The 18,862-nt window shown below is 45.1% G+C and overlaps 1 protein-coding gene across 18 annotated transcripts in view; it reads left to right on the top strand.

Moving 5' to 3' along the window:
- The window catches only part of Dcdc2c (doublecortin domain containing 2C), a 75,031-nt gene that overhangs the window by 10,236 nt on the left and 45,933 nt on the right, over positions 1-18,862 (top strand). For 17 of the 18 annotated variants that reach the window (XM_063262307.1, XM_006239958.5, XM_017594297.3 and 14 more), the window contains exons 3-8: positions 3,329-3,405; positions 8,409-8,537; positions 13,075-13,212; positions 14,628-14,670; positions 16,853-16,976; positions 18,474-18,574. In XM_063262307.1, the coding sequence (XP_063118377.1) occupies positions 3,329-3,405; positions 8,409-8,537; positions 13,075-13,212; positions 14,628-14,670; positions 16,853-16,976; positions 18,474-18,574 (612 nt within the window). The remainder of the gene's footprint in view (positions 1-3,328; positions 3,406-8,408; positions 8,538-13,074; positions 13,213-14,627; positions 14,671-16,852; positions 16,977-18,473; positions 18,575-18,862) is intronic. The other variant, XM_039112713.2, reaches the window with a different exon arrangement.

The raw sequence follows: 18,862 nt of genomic DNA, 5'->3' as shown, positions 1-18,862 counted from the left end.
TCACTTGTCTGCCATAGGATGGCATGGGTACAGAGATGATGCCCCCCACCCCCTATTACCCCTGAAAATTGGGAAAGCTTCTCACAAGGTTGTGAGCTCAGGAGAATTAGCCCTACCTTCTGCCAGCTACAGCATTTGAGAGAACAAACCCTACACCTTGTCTGAACAGCCCTGAGGAGTGCTGGAGAGCTGGCCTTGCCATGCAGCTGCTGTTGCGGTGGTGTGGGTGCAGGGGTGATGCCTCTCCCACTTGCCCTTCACCACCTGAGGCAGTTGGGAGAGCTGGTCCTGGGGTCATGAGAGCAGTGAGCTGGCCCTGGCCTTAGAGTGCTGAAGCACTTGGGAGAGTGGGGCCCATACCTTGACTGGGTAGCATAGTGCAGCTGACTCGGGAGGCATGGATATGAGTGAGCTGGCCTGACGGTATGAGAGCAGGAGAGCTAACTCACCTTGCCTCTACTGATGGTGGCATTGGTGGCCTAGTAAGAGTCATGCTGGAGAGCTCAACCTGGTGGTACCCAAAAATGGAGAGGCAGTGGACTGATAGTAGCTCAACCACTACCCAGGCTGAGATGGCCCACCTCAAAACCTATATCATCTATAAACAGTTGGGATATGTGAAAGGGTCACTCCTGCTGATCCAAAGGTGCAGGGTGAGAGCAACCACAGGATGACTGGGAGGAGTCTAGATGAGGATCCAGTATTGATGATGTCATAAAAGCCAGAGACCTTGAACCAGGCCAATGACTCATTGTGATGAACATTTGAAGTGCAGATGTGTGGACTGAGGGAAACTCTGTGACATGCTCCAGCTTCCACAACGGGATGTCTTCTATTCTCTGTGTGTTTTTATTTTTTTCTGAGGAGGGGGCCTACAAGGTTGGAGGGCATATATGAGGGGATGGGGAGAAGAGCAGGACTAGGATGCATGATGTGAAACTCACAAAGAATTAATACAAAGTTTAAAAACAACAAAACAACAAAAACTGGGTCTTGGTGGTTCACAGTTGTGAACTAATTAGTGCTGCCCACATGGACATAGAGCACTTCCTGTTGGAGCCCGGGCAACCGGCTATGTGCCACACTTCCTCTCCTAGCAGTCGGAAACTGCCAATAGCTCCCCAGCTTGGTGTGGGGCCTCTTAAGTCCCTCCCTTCTCTATGCTGGCCTGGTCTTGTGCAGGATATGCTGGCAACCACAGCCACTGTGATTTATAAATGGAATGTCTTTGCCTGGAAGATGTTATTTTGCAGCAATGTTCTTTGACCTTTGACTTTTATACTCTTTACACCCACTTTACAGAGACAGCAGGATCTCTGAGTGTGGCCGTCTGTGACCCATTAGTTGATGACTCCAGGTCCCAGCAAGAGACCCTACTTTAAAAATCCAACCGTAGGAGGTGGTCCTGGGGAATGACCCCTGAGGTTGATTGACCACCTGCTTCCACAGATATGCACATATACACCTGCATACTTGAGCAGAACACACACATACACACATACACATGCACACACACATACACACATACACATGCACACACATGTACACACATACACACATACACACATACACATGCACACATACACACACACATACACACGCACACACACATACACATGCACACACACATACACACACACATACACACACACACACACATACATGCACACACTCGGTTGGGGCAGCAAGAAATGAGTTAGGAAGAGCTAGATGTGGACAGAGTGTCTAAGAATGGTTGAGGGACAAGGGACCAGGGCCCCAGATAAAACTCTGAGAGCTGACAGAGGTGCTGGTGGTTTAGATGAGAGGACTCAGGCATGGGAAGAGGTCAAGGGCCCCTACCTTTAATGTTGCACAAATGGATCTTGCTGTTTTCATCTTCTGTGATGAGGTCTAGATTGGACATGTGTGTGGGTGGTCAGTAGTTCCCCTAGGGCCAGAATAAGACTGAGATGTCTAGTGGACTCAAATCTCCTCCCCTGTGTATGTCGGGTCTCTCATATTAACCTGAAGTACTTATTACACTATGATAGGTCCTACATAGTGCCTTTTTATAAAACACTCATTTAATTGTAAGAATTCTGTAAGGTCTGTCATCTCCACTGTAAGAATTAGTCAACTGCTATTCGGAGAGGTTCCTCAGCTCTGCCTGCTAGAGCTGGGTTCTGACCTGGGTCATCCAACTCTCAGCCTGTGACTTCCTACCTGTGAGTCTGAGATTTGTCTCCCCCCACCCCCCGACCCCTGTCATGTCTGTGTTCTGGTCATTGGTAGCCAATGAGTAGAGTAGATGTCAAGGCCTGTGTCCCTCTTCAGGCCTGGCATACCATTCTCCCTCCCTCCTGCTAAATGTGGCTCGCAGTGTTCAGGGTCAGCCTCTGCATTGTTGTGTGATGGGCTGCCCCTTCCCTCCCAGTCTGTCTGTCACTGTCTTTGAAGTAAACTTATTGGTGACTTTTTATTCCTCTTGAGATGTTCAGACAAGCTCCCCAATTGAGCAGACTATGTGCTGTCTAGTGCTGAGGTGGGGACAGTTTGGGAGGGAGAGATATGAGGATGGGCAAGGTCAACGAGTCCCCTTGCTGGTGGATTGAAGAAGAGACCAGTGGGATTGGCAACTCATGATAGCATGGAGTGGCCCACAGAGTCTCTGGCCTAGGGTGCTGGGCCAGTCTGCTGTCCAGCATAGGGGTAGCCTTGCTTTTTCTTCTCCTTTTGCTTCTCTCTGCACTCCTGGCCAGCGGGTTGGAAGAAGAGAGCTTTTGTTCTCCCGTGCCAGGGCCCCCACAATTGCTTCCTATTTGAACATCCTGAGGTGAAGTCTTGACAACGTCCTCTACTTGCCTCCGCATATTCATTCTTATCAAAGAGCCCTCTAGGCTTGGGGAATGTCCCATCTGGCTACTATATTCCACTCTGTGGTATGAAAATGAAAGCCACCTTCGCCACTTCTTAGCCTGTAATTGTCCAGCAGACCATGGGGACGCTTTGGCTACCAGTATGCATTTATTGGGTGCGTCACTGGGTTTGTCCTTAGTATGAGCCACATACTCTCCTCCCTTTGTAACCCTTTCCCCTGACACTCTGTGTGTCTCTCTCCAGTCCCCCCAGCACTTGGAGTATATGAACGTCAGCCTACATCACCCTGATGTGGCTCCTACTGGCACCTAATGGAATGATGTTAGACCCCTGGCACACACCCACCTCCTGGGGACCCATCCTTGGTCTATAACCTTGGTGGTTTTGGGGGTGTGTTGTCCTTATTGTTGGTATTGTCTAGTGTTTGCTCATCTGAACTGAAGTCTGAGCCCTGCGGTTTGTTTTGCAGATCAAGCCGGTGGTACATTGTGATATCAACGTGCCTTCCAGGTGGCAAACACAGAGCAGGACATCCCGATACATAAAGTGAGTTCAGTGTCATGACTACAAAACTCCAGTCTTCGCTCCTTAGAGGCAGTGCTCTCCAGCTGGGCTACCTGTTCTCAGCCCCTTCCTCATATCCTCTTCTGCTTCCTCTCCTTCTCCGTCTCTCTGACCACATAGCACCTTCTCTGTGGTCAGCCCTCAAGTATCCTTCTCTGAGGATGCTGTCCAATCAGGGTGCTACCATCCATGGCAGCTTCCCCAAGGTGAAAAAACAGACAGTTAGACAAGCTTTGCTTCTCCCCCTTTCTTCAAAGTCTCAAGGACTGTGTCTTGGAAGTCCCTCACCTTCAGTTTCTAGAAGGGATCATTTAGAAACATAGGCTGGGGTTCCCATAGTACCTCTGAAAGGCACAAGCCCCCCAGAGAATGAGGATCTCAGCACTGGGAGCCTTTCTGGCTCTGAAGTAATGGGCAGAGAAAAGTTAAGTACACAGTTTGTTTAAAACATAAACGCCAGGAGCCTGGCAAGATGGTTCAGTGGATAGAGACACTTGGCCACAGGTCTGACAACCTGAGTTCAACTCCTGAGTACTAAAATGTGCCAGGAAAGAATCAACTTCTGTGATCTCCACATTGGTTCTGTACTCACATATTTATACACACATGTACAGATGCAAAATAAATTAAAAAAAAGGTTTTGGGGCATTGCTTCAGTGAGTGAAGGTACTTGCTGCTGAACCTGATAACCTCAGTCCTTAGACTTACATGGCAGAAGCAGAGAACAGACTCCTGCATGGTGCTTTCTGATCTACATACAAATTCTGTGGCATGGGCAAGTGTACACATGTACACACAGGTACATGGGCACACATACGTGCATGCACACACACATGCATATACACTAAATGCAATTTAAAAATGCTGAAAAAGTACCTGGGCTTCTCTAGAATAATAGAAGTCCAGGTGTTTCTAAATTTTGCAGACACCATCCTTCTCTGTAGGTCACGTCTCACCTTTAGGAGATGTAACTTGCTTGTGAGACCTGGTTGATGAAGATACACGTTTCCATAGCCACAGCTGGGGTCAAGCCCAGTATATTAGTGACTCTTGCAGAAGATGTATTTCATCTCCTGATTGGAGTGCTGGGAAGTTCCACTAGATGGACCCAAATAACCACTTAATGCAGCATCCTTCCACCACACAGAAAGCTGATCACATTGGCCTGGAGAACTTGAAACTGAAAGCATGTGGAAGTTAGGGATTCTGTGTCAGGCATTCAGGATAGGAAGGGCTCTGACCTTTCCTTGCAATGGAATGAACAAGGCTGGCATGGCTTGTGAAGTGTGACTTTTGTGGAGAGAAAGCCTGGAGCTCCTTGGTGGGACACAGGGGCACCACATAGATAGTTGTGACAACATAGAAGTGTAAAGTCTTTTTTGTTGGAGTTGGAGGTTGAGGCTCAAAGTTGGGGGACCTGGTTCTGTCCTCTGAGGTCTCCACTCTATAAAGTTATCTCCTATCTCTGCTGCTCTATGGTGGGCTCTCTCAGTTCACTTTATGTGGAGAAGGTGAAGTTGTTTGAACTGGGGGATAGTAGGCAGATGCTTAGTCTGTTGGTGAGCAGAAGGCAGGGGCAAAAGGTGACAGTTAAGATTGTGGATAGAAGTTGACTGTGTCAGCATCATGTCTGCTCTCAGGACAGCTGTCTGCCTGGTCCATTGCCAGTTGCCCAAGGCTTTTGGTAGTGTTTCAGGCTGAAAGATCCATTTGGAGGCTCTGCCCATCTCAGCAGTTCTTCAATTTTTAGTTATGAGGCCTGGACCAGAAGTTTAACATCAGTGTTTGCAATGAGTTTGTGATGGTTTGAATATGCTTGGACCAGGGAGTGGCACTATCAGGAGGTGTGGCCTTGTTGGAGGGAGTGTGTCATTGTGGGTGTGGGCTTTAAGACCCTTATCCTAGCTCCCTGGAAGTCAGCCTGCTCCTGTTTGCCTTCAGAAGAAAAGGAGGAACTCTCAGCTCCTCCTATGCCTTGAACGCCTGGGTGCTGTCATGCTCCAGCCTTGATGATAGTGGACTCAACCTCTGAATCCATAAGCCAGCTTCAATTAAATGTCCTTATAAGAGTTGCCTTGGTCACAGTGTCTGTTCACTGCAGTAAAACCCTAAGACAGAGTGGAAGAATAAGAATCCCATGTGAGTTTAGTTGTTTGGCCAATGAGGTTGGTGTCCCCTCTAGGAGTGGTGGTGGTGGTTTACACAAGTGGGCAACTTTGGTGACTTGGTTTTGGAGGGATTTTGGCAGAAGTGTTTGGGAAACATAAGTTACATGTGTCTGAGTGAGGACAAAGTGATCTTTGCTGTTAGTCCTAGAATAAAATCTGTCTGTTTCTGTGGAGAAGGCCAGAGAACAGCTCCCCTTTGCCTGCACCACATCACAGGGTTTCTGAGGCTGTATTTGTGGTAGAAGAATTGAGGATAACTGCTGGTCAAGATAAAAGTTCAGGAGTTCCAAACCACCGCTAGTCTACAGTATCTGTCATTTGTCCTTTCTGCAGCAAGGACTCATATTGTGTAAATGAGATGTGTAAATGACTCTTATGATAGGCTTGGAGGCCACCCAGTGGTCATCTGAACAGACTAAACCTCTGGTATTTCCTTGTCCGATTCCTCTCAAGTGTGAGGTTGTTACTTGGGCTGCTGAGCCTCTTTGTGCCTCCCTGGGAAGCATAACAAAGGGGTGTCTCCCAAGGGAGAAGAGGAGTCTCATCATATGTGGGGCTTGAAGTGGGGCCCGTGGTTGGTCCTGTATTTGGAAGCCACTTGGAGTTCTCATGAGTTGGGGAAGATGGTGCTGGATTTGATGCACTGATCGGTCAGTTCACTTATGAATGTGTCTTGAATTCTTTCTACATCCTACTGTGCACATGTGTGCACCTACATGTGGAGGACAAAGGACAGCTTCTGCTGTCATCCAGATGTCATCCAGATGCCATCCTCCATTGTTTTTGAGCTAGTCCTTCACTGGCATAGAACTTGCCAAGTAGGCTGTTCCTGGAGAGCAAGCCCTAGGGATCTGCTTCTCTCCTTCCCCCTGGTGCTAGCCATCATGTCTAGCTCATCCCTTTCACCCTCCCCCCCCCACAAACACAAACACACACACCCACATACACACACACACAGAGTCTGAGGTTAAAACTGGGGTTCTCATGCTTGCAAGGCAAGTATTTGGTGATGGAATGATCTTCCTAGCCCTTCCTGTTATTTTTTGGTATGTTTGGTATTTGTGCATGTATGCATGCATGTTCATACATGTTCACACATATTGAGATTGGCACTGGGTATCTTCCTCAATTACATGGAAGCAGGGTCACTCACTGAGCTTTGAGCATGTTGATTCTTGGCCCCATCTCCATTTCCCAAGTTTTGGGGTTATGGGCATTGCTATACCTTCTCAGCTTTCATGCAGACACTAGGGACTCAAACTTGGCACTCACACTTGCTCAACCCGTGCTTTGTTCACTGAGGCCCTCTCTCCCCTTTTAATGACTCCAGTTTTCTGAGACAACAACAGAGCTTCCACAAACTGAGGTTCATTTGTGGCTGGCTTATCAGCCGCTATTGTGAATTCTTCAGGATGTACTAGTTTTCCAGTTTTGGAAGTGGGCATCTGAGACCCAAAGAGAGCAGGAAGTTCATCTGTCCCCCTGTGCTTCATCTGACTCCTCTACTCTGCTGGTGTATTTGCTATATCTTCCAGGTCAGAGAAGACCAAGAGACCAATGGAGACTTGTTCTAAAGAACTCACTGTCCAGCAGGGGTGGGTGGTGAGAGACGGAGTCATATTGTTCTTGAGTCAGCTCTAGAGAACATTGGCTGTGACTTTAGTATTGAGGACTTTACATTCAACTCAGCTTGCAACTTGAATTGGTTCTTGAGTACAAGTGTTTGGGTTGCTTTAGCACAGTCTAAGTTATTCATATTTAAAAAAAAAGCCTCCCCCAAACAAGCAAATGAGAAACTTACAGAAGTTTCTAAGTCTGAGTTGTAAAGTTGAGCTCGTACACTGTTGAAGAAGATCCTAAAAGAAACAAACCTTTTATGTTATACATTTAAAAAAAACCCCAACCGGTTCTATGTGGTCCAGGTTGGCCTAGAACTTAGGATCTTCCTGCCCCAGCTTTCCATGTGCTAGGATTACAAGTGTGTACCTCCACACATGGCCTGTGTTACCTTATTTTAAGGCAAATTATGACACTTTGAAACTATTTCTAAGGAGTGGTGATTGCTGGGTAAAGCAAATGAAATAGCTTTGGTTGAACTTGGAAGAGCTTCTCAGTGCCCCTTTCCCCACACAGCAATAATAAGCTAAGCTCGTTGGGGTCTTATTGATGCCTGAAACCTGAGAGTGAGGCCAGGCATTTTGCCGACTGTTCAGAGGATCGTACAGCATTTCTACTGAGTGTCTGTCTAGGCTCTATAACAAGGGACATGACTGCATCTCTCACATATAATCTCTGTTTTCATTTTCTATCTGGAAATGATTTTTTTTTCTAATTTACCCACCATAGGAGACGTATTTTTGGGAAGTATAATTATGTCACATTCATTCTGGCACCTTTAGCTATATAAAAAGATGCTTTCCAAGCTGTGCACAGAGCTCGGTTGTTAACCAATGTGGCCTCACATGCATGAAGCCCTAGCAATTCATAAGCCAGAAGCGGTGGTATATGCCTGTAATATCAGTGCTTAGAGCACTGATAGACAGGAGCATTGGAAGTGCAAGGTCATTCTCAGCTGTACAGTGAACTTGAGAGCAGTCTGGGCTATGTGTCTCAATGCACTGCAGTGCAAACCAAAACAATGCTCTCCTAAAACCATTGTGTCAGTGGATTAGAAGACTGTTCTGTAGGACTCTGTGTATTGTTAAGGGTTAATCAGTATATCAGAATGTTTTTGCAAGTACAACTTTTATTTTGAGTGCAGTGTACCCCCTCAATTTTAAGGCAGTAATAATGCATTTTTCTTCTTATCCTTAACAGTGTGTTCACAAATGGAAGATTATTTATCCCTCCTATAAAAATTATTATACCCAAATTCAGCCTGTCGGATTGGAATAGTGTGCTGGCCATGATTGGAGAAAAAGTCTTCCCTCTAGGAGGAGTTCGAAAGTAAGTTGCTCTCATGTGGGGGTTAGGAGTCGGGACTGGGGAGAACTGCGTGTCCTACCTTTATTTTAAGCTGGTTTTATTAATCAATCTATTCAACAAACATTGAGCTGTGCAGAAGGCACAGCATTAGAAGGAAGGGCCTCAGACGGCAAAGTGCTCACCGTGTGTGCTGGATGATCTGAGTCTGATCCCTGGAGCCCTTGTGAGCTTTCGTAAAGTTTCTTTTATGAATGTGGGTGCCCTTGCATTTGGAGCATAGATGTTCAGAATTGAGAGTTCATCTTGGTAGATTTTTCCTTTGATGAGTATGAAGTGTCCTTCCTTATCTTTTTTTTTTGATAACTTTTGGTTCAAAGTCAATTTTATTCGATATTAGAATGGCTACTCCAGCTTGTTTCTTGGGACCATTTGCTTGGAAAAAAAAATCTTCCCAGCCTTTTACTCTGAGGTAGTGTCTGTCTTTGTCACTGAGGCACGTTTTCTGTATGCAGCAAAATGCTGGGTCCTGTTTATGTGTCCAGTCTGTTAGTCTATGTCTTTTTATTGGGGAATTGAGTCCATTGATGTTAAGAGATATTAAGAAAAAGTGACTGTTGCTTCCTGTTACTTTCATTGATAGAGGTGGAATTATGTTTGTATCTTCTTTTGGGTTTGTTGCAAGATTACTTTCTTGTTTTTTCTAAGGTGTAGTTTCCTTCCTTGTGTTGGAGTTTTCCATCTATTATCCTTTCTAGGGCAAGATTTGTGGAAAGACATTGTGTAAATTTGGTTTTGTCATGGAATATCTTGGTTTCTCCGTCTATGTTAATTGAGAGTTTTGCTTGGTATGGAAGCCTGGGCTGGCATTTGTGTTCTCTTAGGGTCTGTATGACATCTGACCAGGATCTTCTGGCTTTTAGAGTCTCTGGTGAGAAGTCTGGTTTAATTCTGATAGGTCTGCCTTTATATGTTCCTTGACATTTTCCCCTTACTGCTTTTATTCTTTTTTTGTTTTATGCATTTAGTATTCTGATAATTATGTGACAGGAAGAATTTCTTTCCTGGTCCAATCTATTTGGAGTTCTGTAGGCTTCTTGTATGCTTGTGGGCATCTCATTCTTTAGGTTAGGGAAGTTTTCATCTATAATTTTGTTGAAAATATTTACTGGCCCTTTAAGTTGGGAATCTTCTCTCTCTTCTATACCTATTATCCTTAGGTTTGATCTTCTCACCGTGTCCTGGGTTTCCTGGATGTTTTAGGTTAGGAACTTTTGCATTTCTCATTTTCTCTAACTGTTGTGTCAATGTTTTCCGTGGTATCTTCTGCTCCTGAGATTCTCTCTTCCATCTCTTGTATTCTGTTGGCAATGCTTGCATCTATGACTCCTGAACCCTTTCCTAGGTTTTCTATCTCCAGGGTTGTCTCCCTTTGTGATTTCTTTATTGTTTCTATTTCCATTTTTATATCTTGAGTGGGCTTGTTCAATTCCTTCACCTGTTTGGTTGTGTTTTCCTGTAATTCTTTAAGGGATTTTTTTTTTTTGTGTTTCCTCTTTAATGGCTTCTTCCTGTTTACCTGTATTGCCCTGTATCTCTTTAAGGGAGTTATTTATGTCCTTCTTAAAGTCCTCTATCATAATCATCATGGGATGTGATTTTAAATCCAAATCTTGTTTTTCCAGTGTGTTGGGGTACCCAGGACTTGCTGTAATGGGAGAACTGGATTCTGATGATGCCAGGTAGCCTTGGTTTCTGTTGCTTATGTTCTTGTGCTTGCCTCTCGCCATCTGGTTATCTCTGGTGTTAATTGGTCTTGCTGTCTCTGACTAGAGCCTGTCCCTCCTGTGGGTCTGTGAGCCTATGATCTCAGGTGTGTCAGCACTCCTGGGAGACCAGCTCTCTCCGGGCCAGATTTATGTTCAGAGAGCTGTGCCAAAGGGTTAACTCTGCGGCACAGATAGAGACTAAGAGGATCCTGTCCCCAGTTGCTCCATGCTTCCCAAGCCCTGTGGTCTCCTGACAGGTTCCTTATTGACCAGTTATTGGAGCAAAAATGCTGGTGTCGCCCGTGAACTTAAGAGTATAGCACTCCTGGGAGAGCAGCTCTCTCTGGGCAGGATTTGGGTTTAGAGAGCTGTGCCAAAAGGTTAATTCTGGGGCACAGATGGAGACCGGAAGGATCCTGTCCCAAGTTGCTTTATGGTTCCTGAGCCATGTGATCTCCTGGCAGGTCCCTTGTTGGCCAGTTATTGGAGCAAAAAATGCTCGTGTCACCTGTGAACTTAGGAGTACAGCACTCCTGGGAGAGCAGCTCTCTCCAGGCAGGATTTCTTAGCTTTTCCTATACATCATATTTATTCCTATATTTTCCTTGAAGAGAGTTCCTGAGTCTTGCACACAGAGGTTTGTCCCCATATTCATTCTGCCACCCACCTCACGATTCTGTTCTCATTACTCTATTTCAAATCTGCATTTCTCCTGTTTGATTCCCCCCCCCCCTCATTTATTTACCCTTGGCACTCTTCCCCATCACATTGCCTGCTCACTCCACACTTCTGGTTCAGGCGGGACATCCTCTTTGGCACTCTGCTGTCTGCCCCACAAGACTGAAGATGGCTTTGGGCGAGCCTTCTCTTCAGGTCTCAGCAGTGAACATCACTATCACAAAGCTATGTTTCTCTGGTCTTAGCCTTTGCAATACTACCTCTGCCAGGGGCCCATGGCCTTCCTTCCAAGTTTGCTAGGGTTTCCTGGGCTTGCCACTTCTTAACCAAGCCTTTTCCTTGCTGCAGTATCAGGGTGTACTGCCTCTTCTGGGCCTTGTTAGGTCAAAGATGTTTCATTATGTTCTCTTACCTAAATACTTGGAGAAGTGGTCCCTCTGACCTCACTGAAGAGGCCTCGCTCTTTTCTGTCTAACCCCCCCATATACTTGTTCCAGCAAGGTTTGGATGTACTCCTATTGTCGCAAGGCCATGGCAGGATGAGAACCGACTTCTAGGCTTAAGTTTCCCACCAAAGCCTCTGCTGTGTCACAGAACCTGTTTTGTCCCTGTGACTCTCTGCTGTGTCCTCCTCCACCATGTTTTCCTGCTAGAGTTGAGCCAAGACAAGTGACCAGGCCCCAGGGACAGCACCATCAGCATCTTGCATTTGATAGGAATGAAATGCCCAGTATGAAATTCCCAGGCCTTGAATCATATTTATGAGTCACCCCGGGGAGATGGCTAGTTCTGTGGGTTCTATCTGCTCCTTGGGTCCCATAGCCACCTGCCTTTCACTCTTCTGGACTTGTGCAGATGGAGCAGGCCATTTATTTCTGTCATAGCTTGCCTACAATAGCCAGCCTATTCTCTACTCCTTGAAAGTCATTTGTATAGTTAATGATGGAATCCCCTCCTGGAATGCAAGCTCTTTAGGTGAACATCAGGTAGATGTTTGTGAGTCTTGTTGGCATTTTGCCCTTAGTGATAGGTAGACGCCTATGTTCTGGGGTTTTGTATAGGTCTCTCTGGCTACTTCAGAGTGCTTCACTCATTCCTACATGATGGGTAGCCTATTATCACTCTTCGAGACAAACCGATTCTTTTGCTTTGTGAAACCGGTGGTTGAATTATATCTTCCTCCTCTTGAATTAGAGAGCTGAGGCATGTCAGCTCTCAGTTGCTATGACAAAACACCTGAGATAATCACCTTGATATGAGAGGGTTTGCTGCAGTTCTTTGATTACCCTGTACAGTTGTCCTGCCCCACTGCTTTTGCTCTGTGGTGAGATACCACATCATGATCGAAGTACACAGCTGAGGAAGCTGTTAGCCTCATGAAGCAGCAGAAAAGGGGCTGGGGTCTGAACACCGTTAAGGGCCTGACTCCATTAGTCCAGCTTCTTTACACCAGCTCTACCTCCTAAAGGTCCCACCATCTCCCAGTAGCACAATGGGCTGGGGACCCTGTCATCTGTACTCAGGCTTTCAGGAGACAGCAGACTGAGCACCTCGTATTCATCTCCATAGGTTGCTCTGACCCTTGACTTTGAGGAGCATTCGTCTCCATTCATGTTGTACCTCCTTATTCTCTTATGTGTAATAGACTGACAATTGAAAGAATTGAGCCTTTTCTTAAATTAACCAGACAGTTGATGAATTGCCAAAGAGTACTGAGTGCAGCCATTTGGTCATGATAAAAAGGCCTATTATTTGCTAACAAATGCTGATTTCTTTCCAAAGTATTGTTACAACAATGTAAGCCAATTTGTATTAATTTTAGCTGCTAGTAGTTAAAATTAATTGAATACCAACTAAGAGCTGATCATGTTCTTGAAATCCTCTGAGGACTTGTGCATAATGAAAAATACACTTTAATTAAAAAGCTCTAAGCAGAAAGTGTGCAGTCCGGGAAGAATAGCGTCCAAATATTTCCTGCCTTGTTTTGTATGCTTGCTGGGGAGTGTAGTTTCTCAGGTATTTGCCATGCTGGTTGTTGTTACAGGTGAGGCAGTGCCCTACATCCTATACTCCCATATCCAAAACCCCACACCGTTCTCTCTCCGTGTTCACAGATTGTTTACAATGGACGGACATCTTTTGGATGACTCAAAGAATTTGCAAGACAATTATTTTTATGTTGCTGCAGGACTGGAGTCTTTCAAATCCATTCCTTACTGGAAGTCCTCATGGGTCCCCAGTGAGGTCCAGCAGTGAGTATAACTTGTACCTTTCTTTTAAATTTAAAAAATCTGTCTGTCTGCCTGTCTGTCTGCCCATCTGCCCATCCATCCACCCCCTTTCTCTCTCTCTCTCTCTCTCTCTCTCTCTCTCTCTCTCTCTCTCTCTCTCCCTCCCTCCCTCCCTCCCTCCCTCCCTGTTCAATTATTTATCTACCTAGGGGGTGAATGCCATGTTATCTATGGGGAGATCAGAGAATCACCTGTGGGAGTTGGTTCTCTCCTTCTTTATTGTGGGTCCTAGGGATCTAACTCAAGTTGTCAGACTCAGTATCAAATGCCTTTACCCACTGAGCCATCTTCCTGGCCTCTGTGCCTTTTCATTTTGAGTGTTGTTGACGTTTACCTTTTTTTCTATATCCTTTCCAAAATATGTTGAGTTCAGTTCTGGTTACTTTCGAGTAGTGAAACTTGATGTGATATCTATCTATCTATCTATCTATCTATCTATCTATCATCTATCAATCATTTATTTATCTTTTTTTTTCTTTTTTTTCGGGGTTGGGGACCGAACCCAGGACCTTGCGCTTCCTAGGCAAGCGCTCTACCACTGAGCCAAATCCCCAACCCCTATCTTCTATCTACCTATTTATACTTACACATTCTCTTTCTATACGTGCATATGTAAATATGCATGTATATAGATACACATTTTGAACCTTGCATTTCCAAATTTAGTCATAGAGTGATGAGCTGCACAATCTCTGAGAGCCCAGTCTACATTGTGGACACAGATAGGCCAGGACAGTGGTTCTCTGAGAAAGGTGTTGGAGAGGCATGACCCACTGGTGTGTGTGTGTGTGTGTGTGTGTGTGTGTGTGTGTGTGTGTGTGATGAAAGCCTCCAATGCCCACGAGATAGGGAAGGAGTATAGAAGCATGCAAAATGATCACACAGACCAGGGTTTTATGTCTGGTGGTGTTTAGGGGACAGGCAGGTTTGAATCTCAGTTCTGCCACCAATCAGCTCTGAGGTGTGGGGTGAATTTGCATCTCTTAGGTCTTGGTTCCTTGCAGAGCAGCCAGCCAGTTCTTGCTTCATTGGGTAATGGTGAGAGCTGCACAAACAAGTGATAGCCAAGTGCATAATCCATGCTTTGGAAAGCATCCGAACCTTTAAAATGTCAGGCTTCCTCTAGCATTAGACAGAACCTCTTATCATGCCATTGCAGACCAGGCACCACCCTATTCTAGTAAACCTGTGGCCATCTGATTTTCAAAGATGATCTGGCTTTTTCTCCCAAGCCAGGAGATGGCTCCTGTCATTGGCTAGGTCTTTGTTAGAGAGTAGGTCTCCTTTCTCAGTCAAGGATGCTCCTGTAGTTTATAAAGAGAAGGGACATCTGAGCTGAGCTAGAATGTATTAACTGTCTGTCTTTTACCTTTCAGGAGGTTTGGAAGGAATGATAAATACACACAAACCAAGAAAAGAGTAAGTTCTGAAAGGAGAATGATTATTGATCTGTTATTGATTCTGTTGTTTCCTGGTCTTCTGAGAACCTTTGGTGGCAAATAACTTTAAGGGAACAGGGAAGAGCTAGACCTACCCACATTAGAGGGAGGAGGAGGATGGAGTGATGGCTTAGATTTTTCAAAATATAGTGTAACAAGGATTTATAAACATTTTAGCCTTAGAGGTATCCAGAGGTGGTAGAAAAGAAAGGTTAATAAGGCAAAGGAGGATGCAGACCGGTTTAGAAACAGTTCTTTGGGCCGATTCCAATCTTCATTGTCAGGATAGCAGCAGTGGCTCGATCCACTGGCAAACACCATTCAGGAATCAGCAACAGCGGTTCTATCCAGAAGAAATCACGAGACTTTGCTAATTGGCCCAGATTTGCAGAAGCAGCAAGAAGCTTCTAGAACACCACCAAAAGTTCCTTTGGTGCTTTTCTCTCTATGAAGCCATGACACATGGTGATCAGCAAAGAAGGCAAGGTGAACCAATGCCATAGCATCAGCGAAGACCAGCATCAGCGAAGACCAAGGAAGACCAGCAAAGTGTGGCAAGGCGAACCAATGCCACATAGCATCATTTATACACTTTCTAAATATCACATGTTCTCTCAAGTGTCTGCTCTAGCAAACATCGCATGCCCTTTTTTCTAGGTAGCTCCCAGAAAAACACCAAGCATCTGTTCTCAGCCAAAGCATCCTCCCATGTGTCTGCTTCAGCAAAAACATCCTCTCATAAGACATTTTCCAGAAAAAGAACCCATGACACAACTGAATCGCCAAAGAAAACAGATATTTCCACTTCTGGATAGTAGGGAGGCATACAGAGATGGCACTGCAATCTGCTCTGAGAGCTCAGGCACTCAGACCAGCACACTGGGGATTGAGCATAGATTATCTTTTAAATTTGAAATTTGTCTTTTAAAATGTATTTATACTATAAAGCAGAGGCTATTGGGCACTCAGTGGGCATTTCACAAGAACAATATAGAACTTTGGACACACATACCGTCAGTGTTAAGTGGGGTACATTGCAATGTGTGGAAATGCTGCTATGAAAATTAGATCTGCTGAGATCCTGCTTTTTGTACTTACAACACAACTCTGGCTTACTGCAACACCCTTTAAAAAACCACCAAGGGCATTTAACTTGGTCTCTTGTGTGAGGTGAACATTTATATATTTGACTGAATTTGCTTCCAAATACTTGAATTAAGGGAAGAAAAGAAAAAAAAAAAAACAAAGGAGGGAGCAGCGTTTTGGAGATCCCATGGACCTGTGTCTTGTTTCAACAGTGTTTGGATGGAACAGACGTGGGGATTCCCACTTTATTATCTTCCTGCCACCTTACATGTCTCTCCAGTCACACCTCTGGGACCATCTCCTTGCCGCCTTTGGCTCCTAGGACCAGCCAGCACTGTCATTGCTGTTAGCCGTATACTCCAGATCAGCCATGACTTCTCAGATTCTTCAGAATTATTCCACCAAAGTGGAAGCTGCTGTGAACCGCCTAGTCAACTTGCACCTGCAGGCCTCCTACACCGACCTCTCTCTGGGCTTCTTTTTTGATTGGGATGATGTGGCTTTGGAGGGTGTAGGCCACTTCTGCTAATTGGCTGAGAAGCTCGAGGGCGCCCAGGGTCTCCTCAAATTTCAGAATGATCGTAGGGGCTGTGCACTCTTCCAGGATGTGCAGAAGCCATCTCAAGATGAATGGGGTAAAACCCTGGAGGCCATGGAAGGTGCCTTGGCCCTGGAGAAGAACCTGAACCAGGCCCTCTTGGATCTTCATGCCCTGTTTTTTGAGCCTGGCTTTGTGTATACAATGTCTACTGGGGTAGATTTGGAGTGCTCGTGAGCAGTGGCTTTTGGTAGGCTTCAAAGTAAGTCCTCAAAAGGCTGGAAGAGTCCTTTTTGTGTCACCTCTGGTGCAGTACCCAAGTCCTTCCTAGGCTTGGTAGCCAAGTGACGTCCAGCAGCGAGTCTGGGAAGGAGGCTGGGCTATTCATTTTCATCCTTCAGAAGGAGAATGAAAGAGAGTGGTGAGACCCAGAGAAGCTTCTTGGGTTCCTGGGTTTCTTGTCCTTGTCCACCCCAAGGACCAAGGATTCAATGTGGCCTCTACCCCTGACACCTTTTGTTCTTAATCTGCATATTAGGTGGAGTACAAAGGAAAAGAACCTCTTCAAAGTGACAGTGTACCACCTAAAATTCAGGATTCTGTTTATTATGCCAAAGAGAAAAAGCAGATGGATACAGAACCTTTAATTGAAAGTGGTGCAGGTAATGGGGGTGTTTCATCTCCTGCAGGCTAAAAAAAGTGCTTTCTCTTTATGAGTGCATATGTGGTTTACATGTTGTGTATAGTGTACGTATGTGTATTGTGTGTGTATGTTTCAGATGTGTTATATATGTGTGTGTATAGTGTGCATAGTGTTGTGTGTATATATATGTTTGTTGTGTGTAGTGTATGTATGTGTATGGAATAGGTGGTATATATATGTATATGTTTGCCATATAAGATGTATGTATGTGTATATGTATGGTGTATGTATAGTATGTATATGTAAGGTGCATGTGGTGTATGTTTGTGTATTGTATAAATATGTATGATGTGTGTAGTATACATGAGTGTATTGTTTGTATATGTATGGTATGCATGGTGTATGTATGTGTGTATTTTTGATGTGTGTGGTCTATGTGTGTATGTAGTGTGTATATGTATGGGATATAAATGTGTATTGTAGTGTACATATGTATGGTGTGTGTGATATAGTGTATGCATAGAGTGTATTGGTATGCACTTCATGTAAAGCTTATTATGTAACCACTTTTCTTAGAACTACTTGATTATCAAGCTTGATAATCTTAGCCTGAGAAGCAGTAGGCTGCTGATAAGATCAGTAACATTCCAAAGCTGAGGGCAGTGGGGGTTTAAGTAGGAAGCCTTGAAAATGCCATTTATAAAATGAATTCCACATTTACATCCTCACGAGGACCACAGATACTCTTGCTGTGTCAACTGAGCCCATCTTTTAGGGAACCTTGAACATAGAAGCCATTTAGCTTGTTCCTCTGTACCTTTAGAAGAGAGATCCAGACCTCACTGTAAAATGAAATAATTATAGTTCTCGCCATGCCTACCCTCATTCTTATTGCTGTACTGTCCTCTCTGCTGCACCCTTTTGGGTGCTGAAGTCTAATGAGGCCCTTTCTTGAGTTATGTCTTCATTTGCAGTCAGACAGATGCGGGGGAGGGCATCTTACTGTCTGGTTATGAACATGGACAGGAAGCATATGAGACATGTGGGAGATGTCCCTCCTACACAGCTCTACCAACAAAAGCAGGTGGGAGAAGATCCCCCCCCCAGCTGCACTACAGACAGAAAACAGGTGGCAGATGTCCCTCCCACATCGCTCTATAGACAGGAAGCAGGTGAGAGATTGGGCAATTTGGGACATCTCTGGACATAGAGATGCTCAAGTTTCAAGGTCTAGGACCTTGGTGGAAGTAGAGATTAGACAGGCACTGCAAAAATTGTGGCCTGCTGAACTGAGGCCTCTACAGAAGCAAAGACAGAGAGGGACAGAGAGAGGAGAGAGAGCACATGCACGTGACGGGGCATTTGGAGTTGGGGACTTACCCCATTTGGGCTTCTGTCTTATGGTAAAAGAGCGCAGGAGCTGCTGAATTGAAACTTTGATACTTTGATTTGGATCAGAAAATTGGGGGTCAGTTTCTCTACTGGTTTGAAAGGATTGTCTGTTTGTTTCCCTCAGAAGGTGATGTATATAAAGCACAGACTCCTGCCAAGGAGGCCCAAGAAGCACTGGAAGTCAAGGAAGACCCAGATATGAAGGTGGAGTTGCCAGTTGATCAGGTGGGTAACAAGGGCTGGTACTGTTTTGACTCAGTTGTGTCAGCCCCGACTTCTCCTATTCCTACTTCAGCCTCGCCCCTAAGTTCTCCCTGGCCTCTAGAAGGTTCTGTGTATGACCAGTTAGCTACTTACCCATCCTTAGAGTTCCCATGTCAGACATTTTTTTTTTTGGTCTGTTCTTCCCTTCTCAAGCACTTCTGATGAAAGAACCATGGACAACTGTCACCTGTTACTGTTTCTGCCCTTGTCTAAGTTGTGAATGCCACAGAAGAGGGGTAGCAGTTTGTT

The sequence above is a fragment of the Rattus norvegicus genome, chromosome 6 (genome assembly GCF_036323735.1).
Source record: "Rattus norvegicus strain BN/NHsdMcwi chromosome 6, GRCr8, whole genome shotgun sequence".
NCBI lineage: Eukaryota > Metazoa > Chordata > Mammalia > Rodentia > Muridae > Rattus > Rattus norvegicus.
Note: the sequence above shows the minus strand (reverse complement) of the source record. Positions and strands in the feature narration are given on the sequence as shown.